The sequence below is a fragment of the Photinus pyralis genome, unplaced genomic scaffold, assembly GCF_008802855.1.
Source record: "Photinus pyralis isolate 1611_PpyrPB1 unplaced genomic scaffold, Ppyr1.3 Ppyr1.4_LG6, whole genome shotgun sequence".
Classification (NCBI taxonomy): domain Eukaryota; kingdom Metazoa; phylum Arthropoda; class Insecta; order Coleoptera; family Lampyridae; genus Photinus; species Photinus pyralis.
The window spans coordinates 36059645-36071757 of record NW_022170663.1 but is presented as its reverse complement, the minus strand read 5'-3'; the positions used below and the strand labels follow the sequence as shown (position 1 = coordinate 36071757).

The following is a 12113-nucleotide window of genomic DNA, read 5'->3' as shown; positions in this document are numbered from 1 at the left end:
AAAGTAATGAGTAATTAAAAAAACTTTGTTAAATATTAAGTATTTATTTATATTTAAAGTTCATACAAATCAAATTTCGTACTAGGAAAGATCTAAACTCAGACCTACCCTTTCAACTAATACTTTATTATGTCGATTAAGAAGTTAGTAAAAGTTCAAGACAAACCATTCGCCTTCCACGTTTCTCACGATCACTCAGCCCCAGTTGCACCAACAAAATTAAGCCTTGCTTACTGTTAAGTTGAACTTAAAATCTATGTCAACGAGTATTAAGACAATCGTTGCTATGGTATTTAAGTTATGCTTTACTTTAAGGTATACTTAATTTTGACGGTGCAATTGGCCCTTAGAGTTACGACCGACGTACAGTTGTTTAGTCGCCTTTTACGACACGCAGTGCCATCTGCGATAGGAGTATTCTTAATCCCGCTCCTATACGGTTAAAAAATAATGATGGAGAACTGCAGAAAATGGATAAGAAGCGAGGTGAACGAAATGTACGTGCTAAATTAGTTATGAGTGTCAGTCTGTAGACTGAATAATAAAAATGTATTACAAATTTAGAATATATTTATTAGACCAAACATCGTTTATTGTATAAATGCATTTGGTGTATTAGTAGTACGTGTCTTTGGTGATCTTTGCATCGCCTGGAACCATGCATTACTAATCGTTATATAACTTAAAAGCTCCCGACTTACCGAATAAGCATTATTTGGCATATTCTTGGCAAGGTACCCTGCTATCGATCTGGCAATAGGATCAGTGAAGATATTCCGTTGAGGTGTCGAATAATGCTTGCCTGAAATTGCAAATGGTGGCCTATAGTGAATGCAGTAGGCAACTTACAGGAATCGGTAGAATAAGGCCGTGGCTTGTATTTATCACCCTCTTCGTACTGGGCTCGGCCGACGCTCTGCACCGGTTTGGACGTTACGACACGTCGACTTCGCACGGGTGGATTTTTTTGACCAACCAAGGCTGAACTTGGTTTAGGATCGCTGGACGTTCCCATTACTGTTATGACCCTAACCTTCACTCTTCACAAGTAAAAACTATGTATACATTTATCTTTACCTGCTTCCCTTGGTGGGAGTGGAGGTGGATACAGAACGTTTGCTGGAAGCGTGACTGCTCGACTTATTACGCAGCCTTGTCGGTGGCACGTTCTCCGCTTGAAAATTATTTCTGAAGTGAAAGCAAATGTGTTTTACGCAATCTAGTGTGCACTTACATGAAATCACGATTTTCTTGATTGGAGCTTTTCTTCACCGTTTTCGAAATTCCTCTCGGGCGTAGATCATTCTTTGAATTTGTACGGTTTAATTGGGTCTGGTCTCTGATCGGAAAGCCCGGTGATAAACGCTGTGCGTTCAACGGGTTGTTGAGCAAGGTTTTAAGTGTTGTTTTCTGGGTTGGAGAGAACCAATGGCGCGTTGCACATTTTAAATCTGCTTCTATCTCCATACGATTTCGGGCATCGGCGGTTAGCATTTGGTGGTGTTCTGCGACAGGCGTTTTCCTCAGTTGGTATCCTCCGGTCGATGTTTGGGGACGCTTGTCCACTGGCGGGGGGTTCACTAGTCCATTGAGAGGAGAATTTTCTCGCGATATTCTTTGAAGCTTGTGCACTGAAGGGGACTTAATTCTTTCTGCACGCTTTTTCGCACTATTTCCTCCTGCACGAGGACTAGCACTACGAATGGGAGATCCGTAAGCGTAGACTGGCGGAAAAAATGTTTTGGTGATACCATCGCCTTCTAATCTATCCGAATATAACTTGTGGACGAATATGTTGTAAGTACCCGCGATGTCCCCATAAGGTTCTGAGTTAATTGCATATTTCACAGTTCTCCATTCGATCTGCAGAATACTTCCCACTTTCTTCATCACCTGCGAATGCAAAACCGTTAACTTAACGTATGAGAAGTTGACATGAACATGCCGAGACGTTCCACTGTTCGTCTAGAGGCTCAAATGGGTCTACGATAACAGACTTTCTACCTTTATCAGTTACCCAAGTATGATTTAGTAGTTCTTGAATTGAAATACGCTTTAGAGCGTCGGCCACTAGCAATCGCGCTACCAAAGATCTAAATTCTGCAGAAACCAGTGATAATATCTTTCGTTGAACATTGCAATACCCTTTATTGATTTGCATCAATAGCTTTTTACGACGTTCCTGCGATGTTACGTTCTCTTCGTGTACTGCAACAAAAGGCAACTGACCGGCGACCATACCAAATAAGATAACCCCCCTAAAACACACCGTAGAATCGACATCTTGCATAGTTACTTACAAGCTCCACAGATCCACCTCGGGTCCGTAACATTTTGAAGGAACAAATAGCTCTGGAGCTGCGTATTCAGGGGAGCCACAGTGGGTGTGCAACGGACTGTTTGGATGGTAGATGTTACTCAAACCAAAGTCTACTATTTTAATTTGCGTACGGATCGAATTGATCATTATATTTTCCATTTTCAGGTCCCTGAAACGAACGAATTAGCAACTCAATTTAATAACCATAACAAAATCTACATATATTTTATTAGACCTCGAGCAAAATTATACACTCTTGCTGCTATCATTAACCCAATCTCGGGACGGTCTTAAAAACATGAAAGTAGTTACGAATGTTTTGTATTCGCCTCTTTATATTAGTAATAACAAAATTGCAGCGGCGGTCTTTGTAATATGTACTTCTGCAAGTTCATGAATGTATTCATGAAGCTCTCCAGACCTTAGACAATATTGTGTTTTATGTAGTGCAAAAACAAAAGAACACCGCTGCTACCCCATTTCTTTATGCAAATCGAAATTTTACAGTTGCAGCTTAAGATATTAGTTTTTGTATATACGGAATCTTGACATGCTTTTATTATATTGTTAATTAAAAATTACCCTCTTTTAGTTCACCTTAACTTCTTTAATAAAAATATTAAGTGCTCCCTTGATGATTCATCACGAACTTGTATTTTTCAGAAAATTTGCACTGAAACTATTAAAAGTATTTACTAAATAGTCAAACATCCATTTATACCCAACACTTTTTCCGAAGTGTTTCTACTAACCACTTAGTAAAGCCAGAACCTTCATTTATAGACCTTAACCATTTTTCAGCTACTATATTTCATGCAACCTCAAACCGTATGGGCGGTGGGGTGTATAGGAAACGGACGGAAACTTCTGAAGCAGAATGCAAGTAATTTAGACGTCAAAAATAGTATGATTGGATCCTTCCGTCTTCTCCACGGAAACAGTATTGTTTTTGTTCTGAACTTCCGTGTATTTCGTGCGCCGCGTCCTATTTTTAATAAGAATTACAGTTGTCATTAGATAATTTGTTTCACTTTATCTACCCTTGCGGTCACTTTAACCACTGTTAGTGCTAAAGAGAGACTTAACTACTCATTCAAACCTATGTCAATTTAACATCTGCTATAAAATAAAATTTAGTAAATTTTGGGAATATACTGCATCTACTGCTATACATCTCGATTTTTACTCTGAATTAGACTTTTTATAGTATGAAAATATTACTCCTTCTAAATTAAAAACACTTCCTCGAAAATTTTAAACTAAAAGGGGGCCGGGTTTGAAAGGTATTGTAATTTTCTGTTTAACAATATACAGTTTTCTGAATTTGATACAATTATAAATGCGGAAATTAATGTTCAAGATATAAAAATTATGATGATGTATTGGTAGAACTGGCTTCAAAGGAAAATTACGTTTCAAAAAGTTCCACTATATTCCTGTGACTGTCCACGGTAAATGCACTATTCGCCCAAGAAAGTTTACTTCCAGGTGAATTCTTCCTGAAATACTCAACCCAAAAATATTCAGAGAGATTCGACCCAGAAAATATGATGTCCAGAGAATTCGCTCTCAAAGAAAAGTTCAGATGCGGTTCCCTTGCTCGTCATAAACTCCAAGTTCAATGGTCATTAGAGTAGCTTGGGCTTGAGATTAAGAAAACTCCGGGGCTAAATTCCGGGACAATTTTTTTGGGGGTGAACGGTTCTTCCGTTGATGCACATTTTCCGTGACTAAATTTCCTTGAGGCGAAGTTCCTAAAGGGAGCTTACTGCGAGGGATGTTACTAGACACGTCGAAAAGACTTTCCGATGGATGACAATTGCAACATCACTTACCTACTCCCTTACGTCTATTCAGTTTGAGTCCGATTCAATAAAAATTTCACTATCCGACAAGTAACATTATTCTAACGGGGCCAAAAGTTAATCAGCTCTATTATTTGATGAAACATTTTTTTTGCGCAATTCCCATGACCAGTAACATGGAAAAATGATCTTAAATGGCAGGTTTTTATGTAAAATTGTACTACTTCGAAAGTGAATTGAGTTTAACCTGCCGTTTTTGAGTCTTGAACAAATAAACCCTTAATCCTATCCTATGTGAACGGTCTTTTTCTTAAGCGCTGTATGCATTTGCTTGAACACGCAGTTAACTTAACGAGAAGTGAAGAAAAGGAGCAAAAGGGGTCTGCAGAAACGACAGCGGAGGAATAAAGGAACCGCGAAGTACACATTAGAGATGTGAATAATGTTGAAAAATAAGGGCAAACGGGGTGTGAAGAAATAAAGAGTGAAGGAAAGAAGAAGCATGAAGGAACAGTAGCAGAACGGACAAAGGAGGAGCAAAGGAATCGTGAAAAACATTTGGGATGTTAAAAAATAAGTGCAAACTGGGCGTGAATAAAACATGAGTGAAGAACAAGAAGTGTAATAAATGCTATAAAATAATGTTTTGTATTTATACACGACGATAAAGGGAAACTAACCATCTCGTGAAAGTTAATTCACGAGTGGCGTCACTCGTAGCTGCGCAATTAACATCTTACACTCAATGGTTAAAATATCCCTTTATCGTCTTGTTAATAAAAACTAATAATGAGTGGGGACGAATGGTGAATTGGTTCATTGGAAGAAAGTGAGCAGTGTGAATCGAAGAATGTATGAGTGAGTAGCAACGTAAGAATTAGGTATGCAGTTAATAGGAAAGTTAAGTTATTAAAATTTGGCTACATTATTTCGGACAGGGGACATTGCAAAACAATAATTGGAAATAGGATTTATGTTGTTAAAAAAACAAGAATAAATAATAGGTGAAATAAGTAACATAAAAATAACTTACGGTAGTTACAATAGATATATGTTAAAGATGTTAAAAAACGAGTCCATTTTCTTCAGTACATTTTTGAGATCTTTTTACCACTGAATTGGAAGCTTTGGTTACCACTTGAAATGCCAATTGAATTGAATTCTAGATCTATGACGTTCTTGTATTGACGTTTATAAATGTTCATATTTTACACAACTCCAAAGAAATAAATCCAGAGAGGTTAAAACTGGTAAACAAGGAGGCCATCGATCTCCACATAATTTTTGGTAACTAGATAAATAAATAAGTTATTGTCTAAAAATTAAAAAAAAAAGATGGCAGATTTTTTGCTTATATTTGCCACAGTGGGATTGAATGGGACTTTTAGTATGTTAATAAGAAAGATCTTTCCTGCACATTAAAAAAATAATTAACTTGTCCCTAATTTGTTCTACCCTAAGACCCATATTGCCTGTACTATTGTGATCCTTGAGGCATAAACGTTATGTTTGTACTCCGGTAATCACCTACAGAAATATTAAAGGGAAAATTTGAAAGAAAAAAATTTGTTTGATTGTAAAATCAAGATAGCTTGTAATGTTACAATCGTTACACTGTAATAATATTTTAACATTATTGTACAAAATGACCTACAATAAGTAAGTATGTATTAAGCGACGTATCTGAGGTTTTTTCATGAGCAATTGCAAATGAATTTTATTGTTGATTGGTTCATAAAGTTAGTGCTGGAAAGTGACAGTTTCCAATGGGAATAACTCCCATAGTCCCATAATTTTAAACTTCAGTGGAGTGGTTTTTTTTCAACTGTTTCCACTGGAACCATGCTGAAAGCTCACGCTTGAAATAGTTGATCGTCGAATTTTAAACATGACTTAACTGCAAGATTCAAACGTATCGATTTTCTTGAAGGGAGGATGGAAACAAATGGATACTTATAGTTCCGATAGATGTATGTACCTGATTCCGACAATGTATTGGTGCTAATGTGTTTTAAAACGATAAAAATGAGCGTTGCTACTATCCGATTGTAAAGTGCCAATTGAAATTGCGAGTAATCTTTGTATAGCGTGATGTATGTGTTTATTATTACGAATTAAGTACTTCAGCCCCCGCATTCGGAAAGCTTTAAAAAAGCTATTTTGCGTACGAATATATTTAGGGCAGACATGGTATATCGGCCGCTCGGATACAGATAAAATTGAATAACGATAAATTAGGATCGGGTTTCATTCCACCTAAGCAATCGGGGAGCATTCAGACCGAACAAAAAGCATAAAAATTCGCAAAATTGAAATCACTTTAATCGAAATTTCGCGGTTTCAATAAATAAGAGCGCCGTGCGGACATTTGTGGTACGTGCAGTGCACATATGCCGGTCGAAGTTGGCTACGACCGCACGCTGATAGATGACCACAGGGCGGACTTTACAGCTTTTTATTTATTGCTCATTTCATTTCACCGTTCGCCCCTTCCTGGTGGGTCGTGATGAATGTCCGGCCATGTATTACCGTGTCACTGTTACAGAGGACAGCTTTATTGGCAGGTTCAACCAGTGTTCGCGAGTTTAAAGCTGATTTTATTTTGACCCGATTGTGCGCTATTGCGAACAGATGTGATTGCCTCTCGAAATTGTAATTAACGATTCGGTGTATATCTAAACAGTGTTTTTTTTTCGAAAACCGATAGCGAATGCAAATTTGCATTGCGCGCACTGAACTTTAATTTGAATCCCCATTAGCGCTCGGGGATGGTCGCTCGGAGATTTAGAGTATTTACCACTTAATGATACATATAACTATGGATCATGAGAAATCACGTTTCAAAATTCGACAAAGAAGAAGTACACTCATTTAGGCCCGAAAAAAGAATTGTCTCAGATCGACCCGGAACAGCCCTTTGAATTTTCTTTCGAAATTGGTTTCTAGTCTATAACTTTTGATTGAGAAGTCTAATCGAAAAAGTACGAATTGATTTGGATTCTACGTACCAAAATTAATAAGAAAAAGTGTTTTCCCGAGAAATTTTGGTGCAGTGGATTTTTGGTAAAAAAGGAAGGTTGTACACTGTCTTTTTTTGAGGCCCGAAAAAAAATTGTCTCAGAGCAGGTGTAGACATTTAACTTCCGAGGATAATTGCTGTTCGGTTTTTTCAAGTCGAAACATCGCACCGAGAGACTCACTCAATAATTCAGCACTAAACAGAAATGCACTAACTCGAAATTGTTGTGCTATATTCAAACGAACGCTCCTTTTTGTAAAGATCTAACAGATCACACAAAATTTCCCTTCGTATAAGCACAGATTAGTTTAATTTTCCAGAATTCTCTTCTCAACGCTATACTACTCATTGATTCAGCATTTTTCGTTTCGACTTACGATCTGAAGCAGTCGACAATTTAAATTTAAGTTGAAAACGATACTTTGGGGAAATGCATTTTCCGTACAAGAGCTTTGCAACTACTTTCTGTATTGTTTGCTGCAAAGATATCGAATTGGCATTTGATGTATTCATCCATTATACGTTTGAGAAATCAAAATTTATTTCAAACAATCGAGGATGTAGAAAATCTTCTATGGGGAACATTACCAGACAGTTTAAAAAGCGAAGGTAGCACGAGAAGTAGCACTAACGTTGCGTGAATAACTATAATGTAACGTATGCATCAAGAATTGAGAATAAGTTTCTGATTCTACATATAGCAATACAGGGTGGCGCATTGAAAACAAAACAACACTAGACTTATGATCAAGCACACTGACTAATTCTTTCATACATAAAATTTGGGGCACGTGACGAACCATAAAAGGAGTTTTTTGTTTGCTTTCTAGTTCTTATTCTTATTCTAGTCACGCACAGTAACATTTTTTTTAAAAAGACGTCCCTACTTTCGACTGAACGCTTGCCCAAAGCTGAACCGGTAGAAAATTGCTTGCTGTTTGGTTGTTTGTTTTTAACTTGTAAAAGATAAGTTTCTCTGAAGATTGTGATTTTCGCATTTAGCGGTGTCAAATATTATGTACATGGTTTTTCGTATCAAATGTTTTCCAATTTAATAAACAAACAGAATGTTAGCTGGTTTCATTCCCAATTTATTAACATAATTTTGGCCCAAGTGGAGCAAGATTGAATGTTGATGCTACATTAATAATAGCGAAGAAATGCATCACGTTTACAGTCGACATTAATTAATAATGGTGCAAAATTGCGTTTTGCCGGTTTGCTCTTGATTATCCCGAATTTGCGAGAAGGAGGAATTTCTGAAGTTTTAATGATTGTTTATCTGTTAGTAGACCCTATTTTGGTAGAAAACGGAAACTGAACACTGCCGATGTTTGGAGTTCATTCGTCTTCAGCAGCGACTGTTCTTAAACCTATCCCTATATCCCTTTTCCATTATATAGTTTTATTGGGGTATTATAAATGGAGCTAACAGTTACGAACAAAAAGCGAGGTTATCTGAAAAGTAAGTTTCCAGATTTTTTAAGAGAATATGAATCAGTTATCGAAAAAGATGTAGATTTCTACTCATGAAAATTTGTTGCATGAATTTGATGAATTACAGAGATAACATAAAACTCCCTATAATTAAATTGCCTAAGTTTTCTAGTAATTTAAGACACTGGCTTGAATTTAAAAAAACGTAGTCTGCTCTGCCTCTGTCATGGTAACTTAAACTCCCTGACAGAAAGTAGGCATGAAAATGAAGGTTTCAGGACGATTTCGTCAAAATTTAATCCCGGAAGGACAAAAAGTGACACTTCAGTCCTTGTCATAATGGAGTGAAGTTGTCACTTTAGTCTCGGAAGTACGAAAAAGTACATTTTATGCAATCCCATCTTGACACTTTCCCCGAAAATTGTAGTTACGCGAGTGATGATCATGGAGACCGCTTCCATCAGGACCTATTGACCATTGAAAAAGGTCGATGAAATCCTAAGATGCTCGCAGAGCTGGAATATCCAACGCGAAACTCCTAAAGAACTCTATAAGAGAAAAGCAAAAAGATGTCGTTTGTAATCTATTTAGACTTTTCTTTTAAATAAGTCGTTCAATTTAAGCTTATATTATTTTTACATTGTAGCACATTTGTAAAGTGAAGGTTTTTTATTCGAGCCAAGTTACAAAACTAATAACCCTCAGTGCAAATAATGAACCAAAATAAAGAGAAAAATTGGGCCAAAGTTAGAGGACATTTTTTTAATTTTGTTGATCAGTGAGGTACTGCTTTAATACTCAGATTTGATAACAAAATATGAAGCAAAAAAATCCGATACAACAGAATATCCAACGATCCTCGAGATCTTCACGAATTCATCATTTTTAAAGGGTTGATTCTGTGCACCAGATCGGGCATATCTTGTAAAACAAATCGGTATTAGATTTACTTTTATTCGAAGTGTCTACAAACAAAATTTCATTTAAGGTGGCGTTTACATTGAAAAATTGGAAATTTGTTTTCACAATAACTGCCTTTTGGGTCAACATTTTTTGCTGAAATAACATTCATTCAAATATATAATGGCACGATATTTGCACGAAACAAAAAATTATTTAGCTAATTCCTGCACTTTAGTCGTTATTTAAGAAATAAGATCTTAAAAAACTGCCATATACAGTGTGAATGTTTTTTCGTGTCCGAGAGTATAGTTCTTTCATTATTAGAGATAGGAAAAGGTATAAGAAGTAAAAATACTCTACTTTCAATTTCTGATAAAGCTAAATATTCATAAAAACAAAAGAGCATCAGGAAAGAAATTAATTTGTTTAAATAGAACGATTACTTTTTTCTGTAATATTCGTAAAGAGCTATGCTTGAAATTCTCTTTACAATGATAACAAATATGTCATAATTACCGTAGAAATTAATGTCACAGTAATGTGTTTGGAACTACGAAGGCGTAGAACGGACAAGGTAGCTCAAATTATATAATCCCGAGAGAAAAGTCGGGTTTACTACTAATTACTAATCTCCAGAAAAAAGTCAGGATTATACTAATCCTTTTTTCTCGGGATTAATATAATCCCGACTTTTTTTTCGGGATTAGTATAATCCTGACTTTTTTCTCGGGATTAGTAGTAATCCCGACTTTTTTCTCGGGATTATATAATTTGAGCTATACCTTGTCCGTTCTACGCCTTCGTATGGAACCAATCGCAGTAGTTGTGGAAATTTAAACAAAAACATAAAATTTACAAAAGGAAACGAAGAAAACAAATGAAAAGCAGTCACAGGAATAATTATTATAACTTAAAACAAATTTAAACACATTGCACTTGTTTCTTAACAATTATGACCATTATGATCATTTGTGTAATTATTCTTTTGTTGCATTGTGGTTGTTATAAGTTACATTGCTCACTAAACTGATTTTGTGACAGACGTGACAAGTAAAAAACTCTCTTTTGTTTTTGTTTAAATTTTCACAGTTACTGCGATTGGTTTTAAAAACATTACTGCAGCTTTAATTTCTAAGGTAACTTTTTTTCTCCAACCACCTGAATAAGACGCCGTTTTGTCACACTTTTTGGTGCAAAAAATGGGCGATTTCGGGAGTCGTCGGTATCACCATGGTAACTGTCCAAAAAGTAGGTACTTTTCGGACTAGTCTAAAAAGTAAAAAAATGATTGCTTGGGGGTTTGTTGTCCATATAGGAAGAAGCCTTCGATCTTTCTTTTGCCAGCCATGTTCATGTGCATCTGGATCTGGCGCGCTAATTTCTGCTTTGAAAGCCGAGACCCAAATGCTTGCCTAATAGATTCCTCGTCTGCAATGTAGAAGTAGCGCATTTTTGGTCGGAGGAATCATTTCTGCATTCTGGTTTCGCTGGTAAAACAGGCATTAATTTCCGTAGTCCATTAATTGTATCCGCTCCACCTCCATAGATCTTTATACAAAGTGATTCCAACGGCGTAAGTTCGGCAGACTCTACCTCAAGTACCGTAAATGTAAATGGTCTTCCTAAAAGTGGAATCATCGCCTGTGTATTTGTTTTGGCGCACTTCCCCCATGTGGCATAGCATGTTCTTTTTGATCTACCTCTGAAAGATGATGTAGAGTCACATCCTGTTATAGTGACAAAGAGAGGTAGAATAATGCAATGATTTGGGCTGAGGACATCACAATTTTTTCGACATCCATAAATTTTCGGTTATTTCCTGATCCAATATCAATGAAGATTTTTCAGATATACCGTCAAAGCGTAAAAAATGATTAACCAAAATTTCTACGACATTGGCATCACACGTTCGTACGCGTACTGTTCTTTTCCCTAGGCAATCACATGCAAGACGATTTTCGTATCAGCCTCCTCGTGGTCAATCGTATCCAGTATCTCTTTCCCAGGTCCGACCTACTTGACAAATTCGCCCTGTGTGATGATCGACCACAATTCGGAAGGAGGAATTTTGAAGGCACAGAAATGTAGACCAACACTTTGGAATTCGAACATTTGGGCCAATCTTCAGTCGCACACCGCTACCATGATCGTTTCTTGTCTCTCCTTTAATAGAATATTCCTAGTATGAGTCCCACACTACGTGTAGTCTACTTGCTTTCCGCAGCTCATTGTCAATGTATTTTAAAAATCATCTGTTACTGTATTCCTCAAAAGTTGAAGCACTCCGAGGAAACAGAGCAGAGTGAATGAGAGCACCTCCATCTACAATAACTGCATCGTACACAGAAGGAAGATCTGTCTCATCATCGGGAGGCTGTATAGCAATAACCTCTTTATGTGGGCAATCTAGAATATCTGACTTCTTTAGCGGTACATTTTTTCAGAAGAACTAGGGAAGGGGTAAATTCTTGCACTTCATGTTCATCGATGCATCCTTTCTTTGACTGTGTGGCTACGTACATCTTGCCTAGAACAGACGCAGTTTCTCTTAACATTCCAATTTTTTGTGGCTGTGTTCTCTTCCGCTTTTGGTGCTTGAAACAGATGGAAGATATTTGTCTTTATAGAA

General features: G+C 36.8%; 1 protein-coding gene across 2 annotated transcripts in view; it reads right to left on the bottom strand.

Moving 5' to 3' along the window:
• Positions 1 to 553: 553 nt before the first annotated feature.
• Positions 554 to 12113, bottom strand: part of LOC116174704 (MAP/microtubule affinity-regulating kinase 4-like) — an 83234-nt gene continuing 71674 nt past the window's right edge. Inside the window, exons 4-10 of one of the 2 annotated variants that reach the window (XM_031492666.1) lie at positions 2301 to 2489; positions 1946 to 2258; positions 1235 to 1893; positions 1078 to 1188; positions 850 to 1028; positions 702 to 802; positions 554 to 650 (exon numbers count right to left, since the gene is read on the bottom strand). In XM_031492666.1, coding sequence (XP_031348526.1) covers positions 591 to 650; positions 702 to 802; positions 850 to 1028; positions 1078 to 1188; positions 1235 to 1893; positions 1946 to 2258; positions 2301 to 2489 — 1612 coding nt within the window. In that variant the 3' untranslated portion in view covers positions 554 to 590. Of the gene's footprint in view, positions 651 to 701; positions 803 to 849; positions 1029 to 1077; positions 1189 to 1234; positions 1894 to 1945; positions 2259 to 2300; positions 2490 to 12113 lie in introns of those variants that run through there. The other variant, XM_031492668.1, reaches the window with a different exon arrangement.